We start from the raw sequence: 26,335 nt of genomic DNA on the forward strand, positions 1-26,335 counted from the left end.
CAGTGTTTTAACGTCTTCTGGATGCAGTCTGATGTGTATGGTCTGCTGCTTCCTACTGTTCCCTGTTTTCCTGCATGTTGCTGATGTTGAACATGACACACCGGAAAAAAGGAAGAAGAAAAACTTCTACTGCCAAAGTGAAGGGAGTCAATCACCTGTTTAACCCACGTTTTAAAAAAACCAGCATATACACACTTATTTTTATGCACAGATGGTAGTTCTTAAAAAACACCAGTGTAAAAATAACCTATAAGGGCACAGTCCGTGGGACTTCTTCATTTGTTGCATTCTCTTACCTGGTCTCTAGGGGAATGTTGCTGTTGAGCACCCAGCTGTTGTGAAGCTGTGCCTGGTCTGTGCTCGAGCTTGTGTCTGCCCCCTGGCTGCCCTGGCTGGCCTGGCACCGCGTTGGCATGGTCTTCCTCTGCAGGCTGACTTGAGTGTAGGGCGCCGGGCGGGCACAAGTGCAGGCGTGCGGCGGAGGGGGAGGCGGGGGCAGCGGGCGAAACGTGAACTGACCACCTGGACTGCTGGGCAGCTCTGCGCAGAGAGAGAATGAGCGAAGCAGCGGAGGAGGAGGAGGAGGAGGGAGCGAGAGAGAGAGAGAGAGAGAGAGAGAGAGAGAGAGAGAGACAGGGGAGAAATAAACATAGGTTTATTAGGAGCGCTGTCCCATAAATTACAAATAAAAGTGGCGTGTTAGTTGACAGTTTATTGTTATTACACTGATTGAAGGACATAAATCAGCTTGGAAACTGTGCCTGTCCAGTGTCTTCCCTTCCTACCTGCTTTGATACACTTCCAGCTGCCCTATAAATAGGTTCTTGGCTGGCTGCAGCATTGAGCAGTCTTTAAAGAGCTAACAGCTCTGGCTTAATCTGCACCCGCCAGCCCAAACTACCCATGTGATGTTTATTATGAGATCTGTAGCTCGACGGAATGAGCTAGCCAGCTGTAACTCCCTCACACTGGTAACCTCGGGGTCTAGCTCGAGCTCTCCCAATCCATCATTTATCATTCTCTTTCACTCTCCCTCTCCCCATCTCCTCTTCCTCCCCGCTGCTCTCTCTCCTATTTTCAGTCTGTTTTCTAAAAGTGAGCATTGACTAATTACGGCTTTGCCAAAAAGAAATGTGTTTGTTTAATGTGTGTGTGTGTGACTGCAGACGAAGCTGCTTGGCCTGTATCTCCGTGTGTGCATTGTGTTGGTATGTATTCATGAGTGTACATCAAGCATCCTGGGACATTAGTTATGAGTGTTTAGGGGGACAGCTCATGCCATATGGTTGCAGCATGGCTCTATGAACACGGCAAATCCCTCGTCCCAAAAGACCAACTCTGTCCAGCTGTATTGACAATGAATGTAACATTAGCCTCGAACCCGCTGCAAGGGACAAAGGAGTGCAGAATCTGGTAGACAGACAGTATTGGCCCACAACTCTATTATGCTGCCAAAATGTCAGCAATAATTTAGTATCTGGAAATGTAGCTCACCTGGGAGAATACCACAGTCTTCCCTATTCAAGTGTAAGTATTACACAGACAAAAGCAACAACAGATTTTATGATTCCTGCCAGATGAAAACTGAAAAAAGTAAAGCATTAAATCATCTTTTTCAGCGTCTATTGCCGAAATGAAAACTTCCATGTCACTGCTATCTGCACTTCAGCTGCCATTATGTCTAAAACTATGGCAACATCTTTTCCAAATATTGCAGGGAAACGGTTATGGAGCGAGTCGTCATCAACATTTCCATAATACTGAATCTGTGCACATGCATTGACATTTTAGGCAATGCTAAAAAAAATATTGGTTTGATCTTTTCACATGTAAGCCAACGCGCAGTGTCATATGCACCGATGTTCATTGACACATCACATCAGGTTTTACGACTGTCTCAGATGTTAGAAATTCACATTTACAAGATATATATTGTTGCAGTGTTGTTGGACTGCTACGACAGGACAGGAACAGCTCTCTAAATGGTCTGTAAACGTTTCCATGGTGATATTTCCATCATGCCATCTGTCCAGATGAAAAGCTATTTTGAACATTGCTTCAGTGGCAGTTATGAAGTTTCTCTCTGCTGGTGTATATATATCTGCATATTTGACATAAGTATTTCCAAAATCTGTGTAAACTCTGTCAAAATGCTCTTTGAACACATGATGGGTTTTTCATCTTCCAAAACACAGCGATGCTTATTGATCTTCCAACATGGCTGAATCGGCTTTGCCACACATCCAAAGCATGTGATAAAATATCTGCATACTGTCACAATGCAATAATGTCTTCGTTACTCGTGACAAGCCATTACTCACATATTTATTTCATGGTTTCCCGGACTCACAACTGAACATTGTCCTCCCTACATTGTTGTTTATTGCTCTGGGCCATCTGGGATGGTGCAGATTTCACACTCACACATAAAATGTGATATTTTTAGCATGTTTAACATGTTTTTCTGTTGAATAACAACAGCTGACACTGTGTGTCAACTTGTGGTTTGGGAATCTTCTTTACCGGTGGATGTGTCAGTTTACTACACACGTCTGCAACACACACCACTCAAACCTTAATAACTGATTTTCTCCTGAGACAATATATAATATTGCATCGTCCTATATAGAAACACAGCCTGATTGTTATCACCACAGTAAATCACTGGGAGATTTCAAAAGCTAATCAGACTGTGCTGGAACTGACTCCATATGAGACCTGGTAAAATGACAGGAAATGTATTTGTGTCATCACCTGGAGGTGCTGTTTAGTCTAATCTAATGGATGTGGAAAATGAAAGTTATTTTGGTCTGAACCACCTCTGAGTATTAAAAATTACATGCTTAGGGAAAACTGACGGAACATTTTTAGAGCAGTACTGCATCGTGTCACTGTAATACACCAGGAGCTTTAAAGTGGTGCCTCAGATTTTAGCTTGATTCATCAGCAACTGGGAGTCCTTTGAGTCCATCAAGAAATCCCTTGTTTGCTTCTGGCTTTTTTCTGGAGGGAGATGTTTTGAGCAAAACCTTCTAAAATATATTTTATATAGTTTCTTAAAAACAAAACAAAAGAAAAAACAAGATCTGCACTGCAGTTGGCAACTTGCACTCCGGTCACGCTTGAGGCACTAAGCAACTTTAGATTTGACTTGAGTATGACTTTGCTGACTTGCGGACTCTGTTACATTTAAATGAATGAGTTAATGCGAGGCATTCAAAAACTGTAAAGCCACTGTGAACGTTTCTGACAAAGAAAAGTTTTGATTTCGACAACACTGCCAAATTCTCGTACACACCACAGTGTGAGGCTGCCAGTCACAGGTGTGAATCAAAACACATCAACAGTATTGCCAACTCGGTTTATTACAAATGCTCAGACTTGTGCTAAATGTTGCCAGACGTAAGTATAAAAATATTTCATTATAAATTAAAGACCTGTTTGAAAATATTACAGCAAAATCTCCTTCAAGTACAAGTACAGTTAAAGTACTCATTATGCAAAACCTTGTTATATTATGATACTGAGATTAGATTATTATTACTGACGGGTTAACATTCAAGCAGAATTTTTAATGTTTTAGCTAGTAAAGGTGGAAATAAATTCAACTACCCTACTTTAAGCATATTTTAAAATGTACTTCATGAAATAATCATTTCTTGTCATGTAAAAAGTTTCAGTTTCTTTCCGCAAATGATACTGAAATGATGTCATGTGCTAATTTGTATATGTGGGATATCACTGTGGGGATTTGCATGTCAAAATTTGTGCTGGGCTTTGTGTGGATCTGATAGAAACTATGTATACAAAACAAAACAAGCCAATTAATTTACATATTTCATTTACATTTACATGCCAATTGGCTGCTTTGAAACAACTCGAGCGAACAAGAACAAAGAATGTGCTGGAATAACAATGATTACTTCAAGGTTACCACTTTCCATTTGAAAATTAAAGAGGCACTCCATCATTGTACTTGTCTAAATTCAAGCCTCAAACAATTAGCACAATTTTTAGGGTGCCTGACTTTCCTGTATTTATTTTCTTTTTTCTACCCTACTCTAACAGTCAGCATCCATACAACATTCAATCATCACGAGAACCTTAAGTTTCAGTCTGGCTCATTTAAAGCCCCAATTTTACACTTACTATGTCTGAGAATGGATGAATTTACCAGAATAATTATAAAACAGCTGTCAAAATGTGTTATTTTTGACTGTGAACTCGGAAAGAAGTTTTTGTTTTTCTATTATTATTCATCTAAAAGGATGAACTCAAGTGTTTAAAACTTCCATATGATTTTTTTTTTTCATCTGACATTTCCTAAGCATGTCACAGCCATTTATTATAATATTATCATTCATTGGAGGCGACCAGGTGCAATCCTATATTTCCTTTACTGACCGTGTAGATGTGTCCAAAAAAGATCAGAGAGTAAATACAAAAGATTATATCATAAGAGAGGACACTGCAAAGAAATATAATATCCATTGAACATGAACAAAAAAAATAGCTTAGCTACAACCATCGCCTGCTGGCCCAGAGAAAGAAACCTAGTGGGTTTCCTTGAAGAATCATTACTGCAGAACATGATGGCGTAATCACTTTCACTGTGGAGCTCCCCGATGTCCAAACAAGACATGTGTGATACTAATGAAAAGCTTTTTTTAAAGATAGGATCAATGGTTCAAAAGCTGTAAAACATTTTAGAACAATAATTATTTTTAGCCGCCACTGGCTTTTCGAGAGTTAAGGTAATGAAAGAGACACTTCCGATAATGCCACTCAACAGCATCTTTCTTTAGACATCCCGTTTGATAACTTTCAACATCTTTCAAACTCACATGTCCCAGTTGTTAATGGAGGCTCCAGGCCAAGATAACCCTGGTGACATCATTATTTTCTCAGACTTTTATAAAGCTCCTTAAGAGCCACAGAAGACATTACATAATGTTTTGCAAAGGCAGAGCAGTAATCTTTAAGCAGAGTAAACTGATCTGTATGTGTGATAAGGATGGAGTGCATCTAAAAGTGAAAAGCAATATGTATTTTGTATTTTTCCATTGCAAATTCTATATGTATGGGATGTAGTTAATGTGCAGAGACATTTGCAGTAATAGCATAAGATACATAATACCATGATACATAATATAACAATGATATTGTGCTAAGACTCAAAAAATATTTCTGTCAATTCCAAACATTCCTACAATAGGGCCGAATTGAGAAAAATGAAAAAAGCTTTTCACCCCAAATGGCTCTCAAATGCTTTGAAACCAAAATAATAAATCCAAATTATTTCTGCCTCGAAAGTCTCGACTGAATTCTAGTTTATTATTAATTTAGATTTTTTTTTGAAAACCCAGTTATAACAGCTCTGGGTATACAGCCGCGTCAGTGTTTGCTGGCAAAGGAAAAGGAGACTGAGTGTAAAGTGGACAGGAGGGCAGGAGAACGAACGGCGATAGAGGGCCAGGGGAGAATGTAATCTTGGTGAGTAGGGTGACACAGAGGCCCGGGCAGCCAGATGGTGCTTTAGAAGGCTTAGCTAAGGCAGCTTTGGGTCTCCGCTCCCAAAGATCCACAAACTCACTCAATTCCTCCTGTTGTGCACAGGATGCACAAATGGCAGAGAAACACTTGCTAAGTCGCTCTTTATCTCTCACCGTTCACACAAAGTCGCATCAAACACACAAGCTGTGATGTTGTGTTAAATTGTAGATGTAACCTAAATAGGCCTGGCGATGTAGGGCAGGGGCCGTGCAATTTATGGCCGGCATGCCAGGAGTTCAAAAACATCAAATCAACTCTGTGGGGAGCAGATAGAGGCCAGGGGAGGGGCCGTTACAGCTCTAGATGACAGTCGTGACAGTGTCAAGCATCCCCTGCCCCGAGGTTCCTCTGGGACTTAGCCTTCCAGAAAAGACACTTTTGGAAAGTCGCTTATGAGATATTTTTCCTGGAATCATCAGCTTTTTGGTTACATAAGCGAGATATGAGGGAAAGCGTTTTATAGCAAGCGGAAGGGAGATCTGGGGGGATTTACTGGGAAATGTAACAGGTAACAGGTATTTGGAACAGGTATTAAAAATGCATTACTGTAGGTGAGATGGACCCAAAGTAGCACAGACATTAAGTATTTATGACAATTCAGGCGTTTAAAGCCAAGTCTTACTAATGAAACGAGAGGGGAACATAGTAAAAAAAATGACTCAGGCATAAACACACACACATTAATAGTCGCCTGTGTAATGAGTTAGCTGTCATGATGGTGCAATACTCTTTGGAAAGGATATTAACAAGCAGGTATAAAACTGTTTGAATGAAAGATGAATCACGTGCGCAAAATAATCTTGTTCATGAACGCTCGTCATGCTCATCATGAAAATGTTCCACTACCAGTCTGGATGTGCCTGCCAGATGTTCGGCTGTACCTGCACACGGTGTTTTAGTAATTGGGCAGAGAAGAATTGAGGAGCTGCAGAGGGAAATGTTCAGGAAAAAAAAAGAACAGTTTGAAATTTAGCAACAGCAAGGGACTGTGTGAGAATGATTAGAGGGGAAAGGGGTCAGAGAAGGTGGAAGGTTGTGTACTTTTTTTTTTCTGCCGAAGGGAGAGTTGTGTGACTTTTTTGGGAGAGCAAGAGGTAGTCTAACCTTTTTTCTCTTTTTATATCTTATTTCAGCCTCCTAATGCATTTTGATAATGCACTAAAATGTTTGCTTATTTTTTTAACATCATCCATAATGCAGCATCTGCTGCCTTGAAGAACTTTGTCACACTTAGCACAGAAAAAAGCAACACGAGCCACCGGGTCAACCACTCGGGAGGGGATGCAGAACTCCACAGCACAAGAGCCCCTTCGGCGAATCATCTTTCACTTTCATGGCCATAAAACAACGGAACAATCATGCAAAACATTTACAAATTGTCATTCTTTCTCCTGACTGACAAAACATTTTGTGAAGTAGTGTGGGTGAGGTGGTGGGGTTTAGTTCCGTGACTGTTCTTAAGGTTTTGTAATGTGACGATGATAGTGTTTGTATACTTTCTTCAACTATCTTATCAACTCTCTCCCTAGTTAATTATAGCAATTTGCTAAAACCCGCTACATCACATCTTTCGTTGTTTTATAAGGTTAAAGGTGCAAAATGTAAGAACTGGCCACCTTCACAACATTTATACTCCAAACAAATAGGGGGCAGCTTATCACGACAGTAACCCTGAACTGCTGATAACTATAGCTGCTGTTAGCTACTTAGCTCATTTAGCAGTGCAGCTAGCAATCCTTTCAGCTGACTCGAGTCTGGAAGGAGAATGTTTGGGTTTATAACCACTAGCATAGGAGCTTTGGATCACTCAATGGAGGAGGTTCTCGGGCCGGGAGCTGGTTAGCATTCCAACTTCTTGAACCACTTTGACATCAAACGTCTCACTCTGTCGAAAATTTAAGTTCATTTTTGATTATGATTTGATTATAAATATGTCTCTCATGAAATCTCGTGAAAAGGTTGGTGGGGTTTAGTTCCGTGGCTGCAACTGCATCATTCCAAGGGGATTTTCACTCTAAAAATGCTACTTTTCATACAGACCTTGTAGTTGCAGTGAAATACTCATTTTTTAAATTTTGGGCTATCATTTTCTGAGAATTTCGGATTTCTTTTCGGCTATTTCATAAGGGGATAATGATTTTTTGTGCAATGTCCCTGTTCAACTAAAGATACATGAAATATGAAACAGTTTATTGTATGAAAATGATCAAATAGTTGCATCAAAAAATGACAGCCATTGTGAGAACATTTTCTCAAAATCAGCAGCCTGTTGTTCTGTTCATTCATTCAGTGGCTGCAATTTTTTAACAGCTCTTCATCCCACATAGAAGAGTGGTTGTATTGTCGCCATTTTGTGTCACATTCTGCCTCTCTGTCCCTTCCTACAGCCACATTCACACTTCCTCAAACCACTCCTGTTCTCTTCTTTCCTCATGAATCCTGCAGATATTTTTTGTATCTATTTCATTCACCCCTCGACAGTTTATCCCAGTTGCAATGTTGGTTTTGACCCTTTTTGCTTCAAAGCTTGTGTAACCTGACCTTTAACCTGTGTCAATACCTGCCTACTTGGACCTGCCTGTTAGCGTTCAGAATCATAAATAATTAAAATCATCCTGTCTGCCTGACTGTCTTGAGTCCTTCCCCTGTTGCCACTCTGCCTTATCGTTGTGACAGTTTAGTTATATTTGCCATAAATTGTGTATAATTTAGAGATATTTAGGTGAGGGTTGTGCAGCCAAATGAACACACACAGAATGTATAGCTTCCTTGATAAGAAGAGACCGCCAAGTTTGGTGTGTAGCAGACCATAAAAACATGAGCCACAATAATATCAAAGCCTGATATTTAACCAGGTTTTCTCCTCTTCTTCCCTCTCTGTGTTTGCTCACGCCCCCTTTCTCCTCCGCTCCCTCTCTACATTATTGTGCCTGGCGCTCTAGTGCCGAGTTAATTTCACTTATTACAGGAAAGCCGTACAAAATCCATAGAGCCTGACCTCAACAATATCAAACCTGCCTGTCTGACAGAGGAATGCGATCGCTTTAGAGAACATTTAACGCTATTGGACCAAGCCCAGCAAAAACCACATCATCCGCCCCACTCTAAAAATAAAAGCTTAATAATTTCCCCCAGGATAGCTTTTCATCTATCTCGCTTCTTAATTGACTTGCATTAAATTGCCGCAAAGTTTATTCCACTGCTGCGCTTCGATGAAATAAATAATTAACCCTATAAAAAGGTCAGACAACTGAAATTAGAACTCACTGGTTTTTGTTCTTTTTTTCTGTGGTAATGAGATGGGATCCTGCCCTTGCTGACCATCTGACTCTCTGTAACAATTTGTCTTTGTCTTAACGGCGTTCCTGACCAGAGATAACACATTATCTCATCAGACATTATAAGTTCCAAAATGACTCCTTTCATTGGATGGCTGCTGATGAAGTTGGTGTGAATGATGGTAATATCGATAACAACAATACCCAATGTATGATAAGAGGGACTAATATTGCTAATGATCATGGCGATGATGGTGACGTTGATGAGGATAATCTTACTCATTATAGCAGTGGTGCCTGTGATGAAAATAGAAAGATAATGGCGATAACATCGGTAATAACAGTGGTAACAATGATGATGAAAACAGCAGTGATGGCGACAGAAACATTGGTAATTACATTGATGACTGTGGGCTCTGAGACAGCAATTAGAATAAAAACAGCCATTGATTCATCTGTGCAGACACAGGGATAAACGGTGGGATCTCCATTTAACAAAGTGACACAATCATGTTGTCCAATTAAAGCAAGAAAATACAAATGAACAAACTGAATGCTCTAAGAGCTTTTCCCTCTCATACAGAACCCAGTCGATTTTCATATAGAGCCTGATAATTAGCAGCCATGCATCATCTGACTTTTTCGTACCGGAGGACACACTCGGTGTGCATGCAGCTTTGTGTGTTTATTGGTACACGAGTGCATGCGTCTACGTGAACGTGTGTATTTATATGCATATTTGTGTAATTGCTTGTTTGTAACCCGTCTTCAAAAACAACTCGGGAGCAGCTCCACAATCATGTTTAGGCTGCAGGTGATTCTGAAAGTTGCATTTCCCTGGAGAGGACGCGGAACCTCCTGAGTCTAGCTCCTCCGCTCTACAGCAAGAGGCTTACCATCACTCAAACACTTCACTGCAGGGGCCTGTGCTCAAATTACATTTTCAGAAGAGCACCCTCCTTCGGTCTTGCGCTATTTAAATGATCTGTTTAAAACTTGTAATTAATCAGCCGATGTTTCGCAGACATGAACTACCCGACCAAACTTTTGATGTTAATGAATTCTGGCTGCTTTGCTGTGGAGGCCGCTGCAGGTTTCGCCTGGGTGTAGCCTATAGTGGGATAGCAGCTAGATGAGCTCAGCTCGTCTCTCCTGAGAGCACAGCAGTGTCCTGATCCCTCCTGACCTTGTCAGAGCTGCAGGGTGCACGGTCATTGCCACCTGCCACGGAGCTGTGCAGGTGTTTGTGTGTGTGTGTGTGCAATGACGCATGTCATAGGTCCATGTGTGTGCATACATGCATGCATTAAGAATGCACTATGAGTGTCCAACAAAGCATTGGAGCATGCTCAGTATTGCCGTGATGTAATATGAGTTATTAGCCCTGGTAGGAATTTGCATCACCAGTCAAGGTGTTTGAGACTCAGGAGGTGAAACGCCACAATGGCCATTACGGTGATTAGTGCACACATTCATCTTTTACAAGCCTCATGATTCTCTCCCTCCTTCCCCCTCGCTCTTTCTCCGATATATGAACACACACTGCATCTCCCTCCATCCCAAAACAATCACAACAAGCACACAGAGTATGGAGGAGCTTCGCTTGCACACACATGCATACACTATATTTCCTCTGACTCCAACACTAAAACACGAGAAAGTGCCTGGGCCTGACAGCAAACAAACCAACATGAAGAGATTCCTGGCAGGCTAAAGAGAGAGTAGAATCAAAGCTACAAGAATGCACCACCAGCAGCCCATTTTTTCACTGAGGGAGAGAGAGGGAGAGAGTATGCGCAGTGTTGTAGCAGACCTGAGCTGCTGGTAATTAGAATGGGCTCTGAGGAGAGACAGGCAGTGGAATGAATGCAAATGAATTCACTGGCTCCGGCACCAGGCTCCACAACCTCACTTTTTATATAGCATGCCTTACAGACATGAAGCTACTGGCACAAACAGAGAAGGGCTACACAGTAAACACTGAGTGACATGACTGTGGACACGCACGTGCCAGCACGCGCGCACAAACACACACGTGCGAGCGTGTGCAAATAAAGCGTGAATCTGCAGGCCTGAAACAAATACGAACCCCACAGTGCACAAGGAAGCACGCACAGATACAAAACACAAACACACACACACACACATTATACTAATCCCTGCAAATGCCAGAGTGTTGCTTGTGAAAAGGGAAAGGGGGTGAAAACGCTCGTTCCAAGCGAACATCCACAGTACGTCTCACAGCGGAATAAACAAACCCTTCTTAATTGGTGTCGATTTGGAATGAAGTGATGATTCATCATGCAGAACTCCCCAGTAGAGTATTGGAAACCCAATCATTTCTAATCCATATGACCTTGACGGAGGGCCAGAGTTAGACTCGAACTCCTTCCACATGCATTGTCCGACGGACAAAGTCAGGGCATTGTAACTGACTTTACAACTCGTTGGAACTGTAATCCACCAAAGTCAGATCACTTCACTGATTACTCCATCTCAGCCAGCGGCAAATCTTTATGAAGCACTCAATTCTCCACAGCAGCCATAAATCAGGGTACTATAAGCTTTCCGTCTCGATGATGGCACACCAGAGACACTATTTCCATACCACGCTGCTCCAGTCAATAATTCCTATTCCCATTACATCTACCACCGATGCTCTTGACTTAAAGAAGTCCACCGGTACCACCTCAGCTCACCTCCTGTTCCCTGGTGGTTTACCATGTGAAACTTTGATCCGCAACTCTGTGGCTCTTCTCAAGGAGAAGCAGGTCGTCTGTGAAGGGTCCTGCTCTTTACCAGCTAGTGCTGTAAATGAGTCTAATTAACACATCTCCCTTCGTATCTTAACCAGGCATCAGGGGCCAACTAGACTCTTATTATAGAGTAGATTATGCATGTAATGTCCCCTTTGAGATTACAGTATGGGAAGCGAAGCATTCAGAGAGAGGCGTACATATATTCACTGCGCACGCGAGGACAGGTCTGTGTGAATATGGGAAGACGGGGGGAATAGGAGAAAGGATGATGGGCTGCTTGGTATTCCAACTGGAACATATAAAAGATGGTGGAGGGAGATAGAGATACAAAGGGTGTGCGGAAGAGAGAGAGAGAGAATAAGAGGAAAGAGATGTGTCTTCAGCACCACCTGCAGCCTCGACTGGCGGCCATCTTGCGGTCAATGAGGTGAGCACAGCCACCGCCCCGGGTCAGCATTAACACAGACCAATGACAAGTCGGCACTTGCCCTCTATTGCAACAACACCTTGCCGTTCCACTCCACCGACCGCACCTATCACACCGATCACAACGCGCACGCATGCATACGCTTTGCGCACCCTTCCAGCGCTCTCCGTCTGTCTCTCCTTTTCCTCTCTCTTAAAATCACGCGCGCACACACACACACACACACACATACACACGGACACACCAGGAGAAGCTTAACAAATGTGGGAACAGATGCCCCACATCAGACTGCAGTTGCCCTCTGCTCCCTGCTCGCCTCCAGAGAGACAGAGGAGTACCGTTAACGAAGATAAGACACCACAGTCCTCTGCTGTCTCAACACATGCCTACGGTGAACACACACTCACACACATACTCACACATTTTTGAGTTATTTATTAATGTCCGTATCAGTATAAAGCTGTAGCGAAGCAATCAGAATATCTGTACGAACTGCCGTATGCGCTCACCCCTCCTGCCGATCACATCGCCGTCTTTCAGCGAAAACACTTACGGCCTATACATCTTTATTCTTTCTCTTTCCCTCTATTCAGGCATACCACCAGCCTCTACTCACTTATTAAACTCAATTAGCTTCTTTGATAGGTGAAGAGGAAAACAAGACAGTTAGTCACCCTCTTGTACTCAGACATTCAGCTGAGGCAGAAAACACACTTTTTTGTCTTTCAAGGTGAAGGTGTGCACAACAGTTTGTTATGTATCCAATACAAAAATGATACAGTTAAATTTGATACAACACTGTAATACAAAAGTAATTCAATATAAACTGATTAGGCTGTGATTTATTATTGATTTGGCCCAGATTTAGGAATTGAAAAGGTTTTAATTTTAAAAAAACGAAAAAAAAAAAAAATCAATATTTATTCATTTTTAGTGCAAGTACAGGATCAGAAATGATGTCTACTGCCACACTATAGTAAGTGGGGGAAGTGATACACTGTGCTCCTCTTAGCTAGCTCCAAAGAAGATGGATTTTTCTCTTAAATGCAATCAACTAAGTGCCATTCACCTCAGTTTCCATATCAGCCACGTATCAAAATTGATATTTTATACAACACTATGCTTGTGGCTTCAGTTATTGCATTCAACGAGGGGATTTTGGTGTCAGTAGACTTTGGAAGTAGCGTTAGCTGCTAATGCTAGTGGTATATATATATATATATATATATATATATATATATATATATTTGCTTGACTGCTGCTGTCTGTTACTTCACTTGGTGCCATATTTTCTGTCATGGTTTGGGTTTTTGTTTTGTAATTTCCTGTTTCATTTTGTAGATTATATCCCTTATGGCTCATTTGTTACTTTCCACTTCCTGTCTTTGTATTTTCCCGCCCTTTGTCTGTGTACATCTTTGTTTCATTTGTTAATTTGCCCTTGTATATTTAAGTCTGTCTTTTTCCCTCACTCTTTGGGTACAGGCACCGTGGCTTCATTTCACGCAAGGCCAAATGCCCCTTTCTTAGCTTTGCACGCTTGACCAAGACAGACTGCACCCTCCGACGACCACGCAAACACTCACTGACTGCACACAACTGGACGAACGCCACTCTTGAGCCGCGTGCCAAGGGATTTTAAACCAGACCGATATGGCAGCTCATTTGGAAACTTTCTCTTAAATTACAAAAACAGCAAAATGTGTTTTTGAAGACATTAAAGGCAGGATATAAGCCATGTAGTTGCAGACTCTGTCTTCATTTTAACTTGACATATTTGTGTAGTTTTTTATAGGTCTTCCGGAGTTTCCAGAGACATTGTGTCGTGCTGGACCTTTTTGTCCCTTGAATTTTGCATTTTTGATCTTTGGACTTCAGTGAACATTATTTTCATATTTTACAGACTTCAAATGTAAAATAAATATTTCAGGAAGCTTTGATATGTAGGAAGGTGATTGCTCATAGACACTGCATGATTGGAGAAATGTAGCAGCTAGGAGTTGAGGGGAGGGGCACACATCTACGGAGACAGGACTCGAAATTTAAGTGTATTTGATTCCTGATTAATGTGTGTAAATGTAGCTTTATCTCTGATTGTTGCATCATTTTTTTCCAATATGAAATGGTTAATTCTGAAACATATTAGGAAACATAAAGGAAAATCAGGAATATTCATACACGACAGTTTAGACCATATATTTAAATAAAGCTTCATACGTGCATGCTCTGATGCACAGGAAGGATGGTGCATGGTGTAAAAGTCTGTGACATTTAGGGAATACTATATATAGAGTGGAGTCTATTGAGAAGCACTGGCTGGCCACAGGGTCAGCCAGGAGATCAGATTAAATAAACATCAGTGAGACAGACACACACACACACACACACACACACAGATAAACAGGAAGTGGTAGCTCATGAGGTTGATGTTTTTGGCCACAAATTGAGCGGCAGCGTTTCATCTGATCGTTGGTGGATCAGACATGTAATCACTTAGCTCTCTAGACGAGGGACCGACGCTGAGGATATGGAGATGGATCAAAGGGTTTAGGGTTGACACTCTCTGCGTTGAACTGACTGACATCAATCTATCATCTCTTATGGTGTCTGCTCTGTATCTGACATGGCCCGGATTTCCCTTAGGTTTCCTGAATTACATGATTAAAGATCTGTCAGCGTATAAAAAGCTAACCCTCGGGCTGACAAGAGTGCAGTGGCCCGCTGACCATTAGACCCTTTCACGATGTTCTCACTCTTAAAATACCTCAACAGACTGTGGGGCACACAAAGCCCTAACTCTGCAAACTTGTCAAGAATATGCAGACGTGTCTCAATGCAATATGCAAATGCAAGATTAAACCATGCATAGTAATTTTAAATTGTGAGATCGGTCAATACTCAGAACGATAGCCAAGTGTGCACTTAAACATAGCCAGGTAGAGGGATGTTTATATAGCCATTAGCTAACAACACTTTATGACTATTCAGAAGCCACTTACAGGACACACACTTCCAGACACTTACAACCATTAGCAGCCATTAACATTTGTGTATAATCATGCGGAATTATGTGCGAGGGGGGCCTCATCATCAGCAGCAGCAACAGGCAGCATGGAGAAATTTAAAGTCCATCTACGAGATGATGACAATTCTGCAGCAGACGAGCACAGGGCACATTACAGGTGTGTACACAACGCATGCACATCCAAACACCAATGTATCTCGGTCTTACATACACACAAGCACACACTGTCAGACACAACCGCTGAAACCGACAATCCACAGCATGGAGAGACACAAAAAGTCTACATATATGCATCAACGCCATGTTTTCATACCAAGCAACTACAGTGAAAATATGACACTACTGCCATCCGCCTCACCCATTTCTTCTTGGATCTACAACTGCGACTAAAAGGGCCACTGACCTCTGACACTTAAACGTAAAAAAAAAGACACAACAACCAGAAAAGACTCTCAGTGACCCCTTCTAAAAGGGTCAGCTGCTTAGGGCTATAAAATCTTAAAAAGCAAAAGATAATATTCTGCCTTAGTGATGACTGTGGAGACAGCGACGAATGGCGAGAGAGGGGGAGCTGAGACAGGACCCCGGCCTTAATGTAGTTTGTAATTGTAAGTGTTGGTCTTTAATAAAAGCCCAGAGTATTTGGTCAGGCTAATAGACTGGGCTCTCTAAATCCTGCCTGCCATGCATTATTCAACAGCCATTAGCTATCGCCTCATCTGGGAGGCTTTATGAGTCCCATCATCGGCCGGGACTCAGGCGAGGCACACCAGAGGTGTGTGAGGAGGGGGCGAGGAGGGGATTAGCTGGGGAGAGAAGGAGAGAAAGGAGGAGATGCAAATACAGGTAGGGAGGGGAAAAGAGGGAAAGTTAAAGAGGATTCTGAGGCGAAAGAATCAAAGAGGAAAGCTGACGAAAGATGGGCACGATGTGGCATAGGTGAGGGCCTGTGATATGGAAATGACTACAGGGAGATGAAGAAATGGCTGGATGAAAGCCAGAGGTCATGTGGTAGACATGAAAACGAGAAGATGTTGATGCAGGGAAATGAGCGGAGGAGTGACCTGGTGGAAGGTGTGGGAGTCAAGCCTGGGGTCAGAAGGAGGCTGCAAAGAGCAACAGAGAATGAAAGAAAGATGCCAGGCCGGAGTGGCATTTTCTGTTGGCCAGGAACATAAATGTCAGATGCATCCTCCCTCTCCCCTCTCAACCTTTTCTTCTTTCAATTCCCCTCACCTCCCTCTCAACCTCCCCCTGCTCCTTCCACTCCACCTCCTGCTGCCCTTCTCAATCTGCCCACCTCTCCCTTGCCTCTCTCTGTCTCCCCAGAGTAGTGCCAGTGGTAATTTTGCTTTCAGAGACGCGAGAAGGCCATGGAACACATGGAGATGCAGGCTGCTCAGTTACCATGGTATCACTAGCCAACAGGAATGGCGCCAAGTCCGGGACGCGTATGTGCGTTTGTGTGTGCATGGGTGTGTACGGGTGCGGGTGTGAGCGCGCGCTCTAGAGTGCATCTACACGTCTGGGTAATGGGTGTTTAGCAGGCCTGCCAGACTTGTCCCAGCCACTGCTCTCCCAGACTACCAGGTTCTCCTGACCCTCTGCGGCAGCCCAAGGACACACTCCTGTCTCTCTAATTAAAACACAACCCTGACACACACACACTGCACACTCGCGCACCACACACACCCTGCAGGTCTGCAGCTTAAAATAACCTTAAAAGGAACAAGCAGAGCCATCATCCCCTGCACTCAACACCTCTTCAAAATCCACTCAGTGTTTTCTCACCAGGCAGCTCCCAGGCAGACTCTGCCTCAATCCGCAGGAAGATTCGCAACAACAAACAGCATCTTCAAATGCAGCACTCGTTTATTAGGGGAGTCATCAAAAGAGCTGCATTTATTATTGCAAGGTCTTCCTGCAACAATAGCACTGCAGCACCGTCACTCTGCACTTGAAAATAATTGTGTGCCGAAGTGTTTGCAACCATCAGAAAACCACAAAGAGGTTTCTGGAAAACTGTCAGTGTGGCTGTGGTCTGAGAAGCAGCCAGTTATTTCAGAAGCACAGTATCCAATGCATAAAATATCACTGCATATATGAGTCGTACTATTTCAGATTGTAAGGTGTTTGTCGTATTATACCTCACAATCCTCCAAGGAATTGGCTGTTTCTAACCATTCCAACCACAATTAAGCCTTTTGTGTTTGCAAATAGCCCACATATCTGAGTCTATTCTCTTCTGTTGGCAGCACACAACATTAACTTTAATGTTGTGTTTTCTCATAATGCTAAGGCACGGTATGTTTTCTATTAAAGGAACAAAGATTGCTCTTAGCCGTGCATGCTCACTGTGTTGTGCACATTGCTTCCAGTAAGGAAACTAAGATGTGCGGGCATCACACATGACATGCAGCATTGAGACAGCCTCTTCACTTCATCTCCAACAGACAATTTAGCATGTTTACTTCCTCGTTAAGCGCATGAGAGACCCTGATGGAGGAATCCCAGGGAGGCAATGGCGTCCTGTCACTGCGGGTTACCACTGCAGCATGATTTAATGGAACTGTCTGTCAGAAGGCCGAACAACAGCCTGTCAGCCAACAAGCAGAGGTAACATACACACATACACACTCAAGAGCACAGTCAAAAATACAATGGAGACAGACTGTCAGAAATTCTCCCCCATCTCTCTCTCTCCCTTACACACACACACAAACACACACACACACACGCAGACACATAAAATAAAAAAACAAAAACACATATGTCCAAAAAGGTTCTGGCAAGAGCTGAGACAGGCGGAGATGAACACAGAAGCGCTCCGAGCACATTCAGAGAAATCAACGGTTAGAAAAACACACATCACCGGCAGCCCCCCTACCAAGTGAGGAAATGAGTGCCAGGAAAACGCTCGCTGCATCAAGAGGCACAGGTGTTATCAGAGCGGTTTGCAGGAGATCCCGCCAAACAAAGTACTACTGTCATCTCGACAGAAGTAGCAGCATGGAAATCAACCCAAACAAATGTAATGAAAGGTTCACAAAGTATTTAGCAGATTAGACGGAAAACTCCATACATGATGGGGGCCCAAATCCAAAGCTCATTACATGTGGCACTGCATTAGGAGCTCACACAAGCCTCTGTGCAGCCCTATCCCCCAGCTCTAGGCTGATTTCTATCCCCTGCTACCCGGTGAATAAGGCAGAGAGCAATCACATCAGCCCGACACTGGGCATCTGCTATAAAACCTTTTCAGTATTGTATATCTCCACCATCATCCCAAACTGGCAGGACAGAGAGCTCTGATTAGCATCAAAGCCTTTGATTGCCCCACTCAACAATCAGTGCTGCTCTGCTGTATGATGCCTGCTGTGATGCATAAAAGTGTGTGTGTGCACTTTGGTGTGTGTGTGAGACCGAGAGGCAAAATCATGAAAAAATCCTACAATTTGTATCAAAATGACTCCTGCATTTGTGCATTTGCTTGCGTAATCCAACACATCCGCATTAGACGTTAATGTCTTCAGATGAACCGAAATGGTCCTCTAACAAAGCTCGTCTCTGAAGCCCATCTTTTGATGTTGCACACTGCAGCACCATCCTCTGGTCTGGACAATTCACTGAAAATAAGCTGCTTCTTTAAAGATACCTCTCTCTGCGGCTAAATATGATTAGCTTCAGAGGACATTGTAGCTCTCTCCACAGCTAATACATTTAGTATGGATTGTCTGAGGGCTAAGGATACAGCGAGCGGAGGGATCAATATTCTAAGTCAGAGTCTGTCTGGAGAAGAGGAACCATGCTGGGAGATGGTTAACTGTGCTGAAGCAGCGATGCTGTCTGGAAGCACCGAATGCCAGGAATCCCACAATATTGAACACTTCTTCAAAAGGTAACGCTTAATGCTCAAGCTGGGCGCTGGTTTATGTTGAGTGTCTACATCAGGCAAGGAGCTTGCTGAAGATTTGTTGTGGATATCTCTGAGGATGAGAGATTATATAAGGCAAATCTAGATGATTCCTTATAGTCTATAGTGCACCACTCAAGCCCAAACCCCCACAGGGCCTTGCCTCCATAGGGCAGATGTCAAAGTGGTGCTCTAAATAGAGAATAGGGTGTCCTTTGAGATAGAGGGGGAAAAGGACCCAGATTTAAGTGGCTTCATTTGCATGCGCGAATCCCTCACTTAAGCCCATTTGAATCGCACACACGAGCAGCCGCAGACACAAACGGACATGCGCGCAGCTCACACAAATTCCCAGGCACACGAGTACACACACTTAGCACAGACACATTCTTCCCCTTTTTCTTAGAGTCAGAGGACATTAGCACTGCATCTATTTCTGGAGGCCCATTAAGGCCGTAAAACATTTAAGATCCACACAGAGTGATTCCGACTGTCAGAATGACCCGTTCTTTCCCCATTTCTCCTGCTCATGTAAAAAAGCTGACACGAAGCTTGTGACAGAAACATGTATTTGGTGCCGTTCCGGATTCGGCTGAGTGGGCTGGCACGCCGGCTGGATGGGGATGGGTGGGGTGGGGTGGGAGGAAGTGGGGTTGAGAAGAGTTAGGTGGAGGGGGAGGAGGGGTGCAGTCGTTCGCCCGCCAAATGGGTCCATTTTGCTGAAATGTGAAGCCTGCACTTTCCTGACACGCTATAATAAATCTATCAATTGTGTGTGGGTGTGTACGTGCGTGTGTCTTATGTGTGTGCGCGCCATGCATGAAGAGGAAATTGGTGGCATATAAACAGGAAATATCCCCTTCCTTTCCCCTCTATAGATGTGACAGTCACAGTAACAGCTAACAGCTCAGCTCACCATAACACAAGGTGGCATATGCCTTATAATGGAAATGCATTGTACCAGGGAGGGACAAACATCTCACAAGGGCACACATGTATCCACACACACACATACACACACACATAGAAGCTAATGTGGGATGAGTAGACAACCTTGTCTGCCTCCCATCTCAAATCTATACATAAATATATCATTTGCTGTCCAGTGAGGACTAAATCCATGAAAGCAGCAATGCTAGGCTACTTTAATGTGAAATGACAGGCTTCTAGGCAGCTCTTAGAAGCCTAACAAGCCTGAATAGTCTCTATTTCGAGAGGGAGAGTGTAGAATGCTAGCAGAATGTTAGCTTTGCTATATATATAGTTCATTATTGCACACAAGCCTGAACACCCCCTCACTGTGTTTCATCCACCATCCGGTCGCACATTAGAACTTGTCGAAAAAAATTATTTTGCTTTGGCAGAGGCTTTGGGTCGTTTGCTAAGCAATTACTTATTGCTTTAATGCATTTGTACACTAATAGTTACATTAAGTCTGCATGTCTGTGATCCTGGAGTCTCTAAATGCTTTGTGATAAATGTCGGCTGAATAATCGCTTTCAGCTCCTACATAAAAGAAAATGAGAGAAAGATTTTAGTTTATAATTTTACAACTTTGTGAAAGTTCATAAAGTGCATAAAATGAGTTACCTTTAATGAGTAGGTCGTTTTAGAAAAATGCCATTTACACAATGGATTGTCCAACATAAATGGCAATGATAGTTAAATCACAATCAAACAGAGAAAACAAAGAAATATAAAAAAAGGTCAAACATTGATGCACATCATACAGTGGAGATATACAGTTTGTCAAAACTGAACCTATATTTTATGGACACATTACAGAAAATGTATAAAAAAAATAAATAAATAAAAAAAATAATAAAACCGCAATTTAATGACTTTATATGCAGACTTAATGTAATGTGCAAACTATAAAAAATATAGATACAGAATTTACAAGGACTTGTTGCTTCTGTCTTCACTTAAAGAAGATTTCTCATCCTCATTTTCAGGTTCATAATTTTATTTTGATTTACTACTAGAATAGGTTTACAGGCTTTAATGCTCAAAAAACACATCAGTTTTCTCATACTGTCCAGTGCAGCAGCTCTGTATCCCCCCTCTGTCTGAAATGCTCTGTTTTAGCTCCTCCCTTTTTAAGGCCCCCCTCCCGAATACCCAGTCTGCTCTGACTGGTCAGCTCACACACGCCTGAGCCAGCACTGCTAACAACAACAGAGCAGCTGTGCTGAATCAATTCTTACGTGCCAAACTAGCCGCTCTGCATAAATTATGCAAATGTCTCACATGGTGATGTAGTGTGATGTCACGAAGTCACAGAATTAAAGGCAGGACTACTGACGATGTGTTTCAGGAGTGTTGGGAGAGAGGAGCTCCTGTTGGTGCAGACTTTGACCTTTTTAACTTTCATCTTTGACATGCACAAGAAATACTGTATATAACACACTGAAGGAAATGAAAAAAAACTAAAAAGCATAAGGTCTCCTTTAAAGACATTAGTGTGTAGGTTGTGTCGAATTTTATAAACATTGTACAATTTGTGTAATCTGTCATATTTCTGAGCTGATCTAATGGAACATCAATATAACCCAGTTAAATGCATATACGGTATAACACTTCTGGTTTAAGGCAGAGCTGTGAGCTGTATCAGATGTACCATGTTCCCGACATGCTCCACTGGTGAACACTTCAGACGGTGACATCGGCTGGACAGTTAAACTGGAGCTGCCTCACTTTCATTTAAGGGATTTATAGCAGCATTAGGAGTTAAATAATTAGGACAATGATTCGGCTGAACTTTAAAAGCCCTTTGCGTCACGTTATCCATTCTGTCCAGCACTTTTATTCACTTTAATTAATATCTCAAGGCCATGCCGAATAAAGCATTCTATACCAAGCGAAGCTATGATGTGTATCTACTACATATCTCCCTAGTAAACTTTGTCTACCTATTATTTCTAGAGTATTTTCTGCTGGACAAGATGTTATCTCCAAGGAGTTCAGCCTATGCTTTGACCAACATTGACCCACACCTCGGTCTCTCCTCATATCTTCCTATGACTGCTTTCCACTCTCAGAAAAAAGAACTGGATCACAAAAGCTTTTCCCTGGGGCAGTACACTGTACAGTTACTATACCTTAAAAAGGTACAGTTGTGTACCCAAGTGAATGACATGAACTTTCTGAAAAACATGTTGAATTAGGCAAAAGTGGAAAAAAATTAGGGTGTGACCCTTTTTCCAATGTTCACTGGACATTTACCCCTGTTGACTTTGGGAGGGTGTTGACAAACCATGTGCTTCTCATTAATATGCTGCTTCTTTTAATCATGACAGTGAGAATACTTTCCCCAACCCCACCGTTCAGGTGACCCTATAGCCAGAGTTGCTGACAGGAACTGTCCTTCATGCTTGATGTTGCGTTCAACTGTCTTTGTGGGCAAGTGCTTTATGCCTCCGTGCATGTCACTACAGGTAGGAGGAAATATTGATCTTAGATGCATCGTGATTCTCTCTCGAAATATTAAGCCTTGCTTCAGAAAAGTGGATAGTCAGAAATTCAAAAGACATTGTCAACATTATGATTTCCTGTCATGTTTTTGTACAATTGGGTCGATCCTTTCTTAAACTGGAACAGAAGCAAAATATGTGCTGTTTACTTTCTAAGCTCGGCTACTTTTTTAGCCTTGGTGTGTGTCAAACGTCTGGTAGTCATGTACTTATGTTTGCACCACTTAGAAATGCATTAAGGTTTACATTTAAGATTGTAGCAACATGACCAGTTTGGAGGTGAACCTCTGTGTTACATGAACGTCATCTTGACTCCTCCTCGTAGTTTTGGTGAGCATGGCTGAAGATTAGTGAAGATAATGGAGGCAAATTCATCTGGGTATTTTAATTACGTTATGTTTAAAAAGAAGTCACACAGTGAGAAAAAATAAATCATGGATAGAAATCAAACCAACATCAAAAATTGTTTGTAGTCATCTCAATCAGAATCAGACACAATTGTAAGGTGTGTTGAGATTCCTACCACACTCCGGCACTGACTGACTATTGATTTCTGTCTGTGAGACTCTTAAAATGACATTACATGTTCAAAGTGGCTTGTCAGAAATGAAGAAGAATTGTCACTGGAGGAAATATTATCTGTACACAAGGTAGCTGTTTGACACCAGTAAAAGTCCAATAATTCTTTTAAACTTTATATTAACACAGTGAAAACCTTCGCATCAAATTACTAAATTGCCATACAGAGGTGGGTACAATTTGCTTTACAGTACTGTATAACTCCATTTGAAAGTGGTTTCATGTATTGACTGTGAAAACGAATTTCCTCTCAGACGATAATAAAGTATCTGTCCACTTTACTGAGGTGCAGGGGCTGTACTGACTTTGTCAATTATATTTGTGTAGATGTGTTGTCTCAACACGCCTACTGCAGCACCGGGGACTTGTCAATACGCCACAATGCACCTCTGACCTGTGGGCAAACCTGCCTCACTCTTCCTTTCAACTTCCGATGGACATTGATTTTCTAGCAACTCCCACTCATATATAAATGTGGCAATTGAGGAGATGTGAACAGGGATGTATTTTGAGTACAGATCAGGGGCTTCGAGCAGATGAGAAAGTAGAGACGGATATTTTGTCAGATGCAGCTATAACTCAACCTAAAAAGACTTGAGGCTTCCTAAAGAAAACCTAGATGAAGAGTCTGTCTCTGATGTTATTGTTGTCTTGATCACAAAGTACAGTGTGTAAGTGTGAAGAGTGTTACACCATGGATGTATGATATTCGAGGTGCTATTCGAGGGTGAACGTGTGTGTATGTGTGTATTAGTGCGAAAAGCCTCTATCTAGGTCTCTGTGATGAATCTGTTTCAGTGGCAAGCAAGGTGCTGCGAGCAGCATGCCGTCTGTTAATTCACATTCGCCGCAGGTGGTTAGAGTCTGTGGCTGATGATACCGCTAGGTGTTGAGAAATGGAGGGACAGAGGAGAGGGAGACTTTGACAAATGAACAAAAGCTTTGTGTGGGGATGATCCCCGATGTCATCCGTGGGCAAAACAAAGTTTAAAGTATAACTAGAACTGTGACTCCCTGGGATTCGCTTAACAAGCCGGCTCCCTGGCTGCACCCAGTAAATAATTGGACTAAATAAATTCTACAAAATTGCAACTTGCAAACTGCAGCGTGAAAGATTTGGCTTTACAAAAGACACATTTCAGCTCTATGTGCCGGAGTGTAAAGCCACTCTGCGCTGTGCTTGTATACGTAAAATTAGCTCGAGCAGCAATCTCAGCTGGAGAGGTTTTGATCTCTGAGCCATCACGTCTTCATTAAAGTATTAACCGATGATTGCAGCACCACCAACCAGCCGTGTTTATTCCAGCAGCGATTACAGCCCGTGTTGCATCCACGCAATCATAACATTCATCTGCGATAAACCCTCCCACACAGTGTTGCCTCTCATGGCTGTACAACAGTCATGGGCATATTAATCTATAGATTTCTCTCTCTCCTTGTCTTCCCTCTCTGCCTCTGGCCGAAAAAATCACACATCATCCTGCATTCATTCCACTAATGTAGCACACAACTGCAGATCTGCATTTGATATATTGCACTTTTCACCCACTGGCCCATCTCGCTCCTTCTATAACTCCCCCTGCTTGATATCAGGGGAAAATCCATTCAGCTAACATTGTCCGAATGTAAATAGCACTTGCATAAGCCCTGCCCACTCAAGATCACACCAGAGGAAAAGAAGTAGCATTGCCCTGGAAGAATGCAGTTAGTCCAAACTGAGAAGATTTATATTTAGTTGCTATTTGGATCATTTTGTGTTGCACAGGTAGAAATACAGCTCCAAACTGGTTTATAGTTGTTGGCGTTTCCTACCTTGTAAAGCAGAAAGAGAAGATACTGCTGCATAGCCCACATCACATAAATCAGGCGTGAAAGCATAATGGTGAGAATTTGACTGAGGGCAACCAGGGGCAAGGACAGACATATGAGATATTACTCTCATTCATTCTGCCACCCTCGGTTTCCTCCACGCCGTCTGTGAGCTGACCCGTCTCTGGTGCTGACCCAAAAAGACTGGAGAGAAGAACCACAGCCACGTATTGTCAGCCGCACACCCCATTATCTCTCGCTCGCTCTGCAGCTACAGCAGGGCCTCGCCTCATGCTTCCCCGAGGTGATCATCTCTCAACACATCTCACATGCTAGACTCATTTCAGCTTGTTGCCAAATCGTGCAGGGATCTTCCCCGCTCGGGCAGGGCAGTAGTTATTCCCTTTATTCCACCACAGACAGGAAAAAACAATAGATGAATGTACCTCGAATGTAACACCAGTTCCTCCAGGGAGCGAGGGAGACCTTAGGAATTGGTGGAGCATATCCACTTGGTCTAAAATGTACAGATGTGTCGTTTCTCGGACAGATTATAATACACCCCGAGGCTCCAGATGGACAAAGGGGGAATCAGCTTACAGTGTCAGTCAGTGTTGCTCACCTTTATGCTTCATCGTGAATGCGGCTTCATATTTTTACACTAAATTAACAAATTAAATCAGCAACTGAGTATTCGCTCAACCCCTCCCACTAACAGCAAATGCCTAATCACAGTGAAGCAGCAGGCACATCAGGGCTCAACATCCTGAAGTCGAGTGCATGTGGCTGTGGTACAAGTAAAACTAAGTATTTGTGGGGCTATAGCTTATTTTTTGGCTTTCTGAAACCAAAACCACAAAAATATTGTATAGTAAATAACTGGCATGTTTGGGGTTTCTGGTTCAGTTATTTCCTGTTTTATTTTGTAGGTTCTCTTCTCATGTGTCATGTTTTATTCTTTCTTTTCACTTCTTGTCTTTGTCTTTTTCCTGCCTTTTTTCCTGTTCCCCTGTGTTTCATTTGTTAATTAGTCCTTGTCTTTTTAAGTCTGTTTTTGTCCTGGTGTTGGTTTGTCTGCGTTTGCTCCTTGCATGTCCTCCGTGTTCCAGCTTTTGTTCACTGTGGCTTTCTGGTTTGTTCTTTTCTTTATTTTATTCTTGGATTCTCGTTAGCATGGTTTAGTTGCCTAATTTTTATTGCATGCATTTTGATTTTTGGATTGCAGCTTTGCTTTTGGGTCCTCACCTTTTTGCAAGAATATCTTAAAAGGTTTGTCTGCTCTAATGTAAGCTTCATAGCTTTCTGGCTAGCTTATTACCTGCAGTTGTAGCCTGACCCAGCTTTACCTCATCGGCCAAGGAGCTTTTCATTAGCAAACTTAATTTTGGAGGGTTAAAGGTTGCATCAGAAAAAAGGACAAGAAGATTCACTGTGGAGCCGGTCCTGAATGATTCTCAGAATTCAGGCTCAGTTAGAGGCACAGTCAGTCCTGGGCCCTCATTTATCAGCGGTATGTACA

At 42.5% G+C, this 26,335-nt stretch overlaps 1 protein-coding gene across 2 annotated transcripts in view; it reads right to left on the reverse strand.

Moving 5' to 3' along the window:
- tenm1 (teneurin transmembrane protein 1) overlaps positions 1-26,335 on the reverse strand; it is a 179,417-nt gene that overhangs the window by 135,385 nt on the left and 17,697 nt on the right. For both annotated transcript variants that reach the window (XM_073486775.1, XM_073486774.1), the window contains one exon: positions 297-540. In XM_073486775.1, coding sequence (XP_073342876.1) covers positions 297-540 — 244 coding nt within the window. The remainder of the gene's footprint in view (positions 1-296; positions 541-26,335) is intronic.

The sequence above is a fragment of the Pagrus major genome, chromosome 18 (assembly GCF_040436345.1).
Source record: "Pagrus major chromosome 18, Pma_NU_1.0".
Lineage (NCBI taxonomy): Eukaryota > Metazoa > Chordata > Actinopteri > Spariformes > Sparidae > Pagrus > Pagrus major.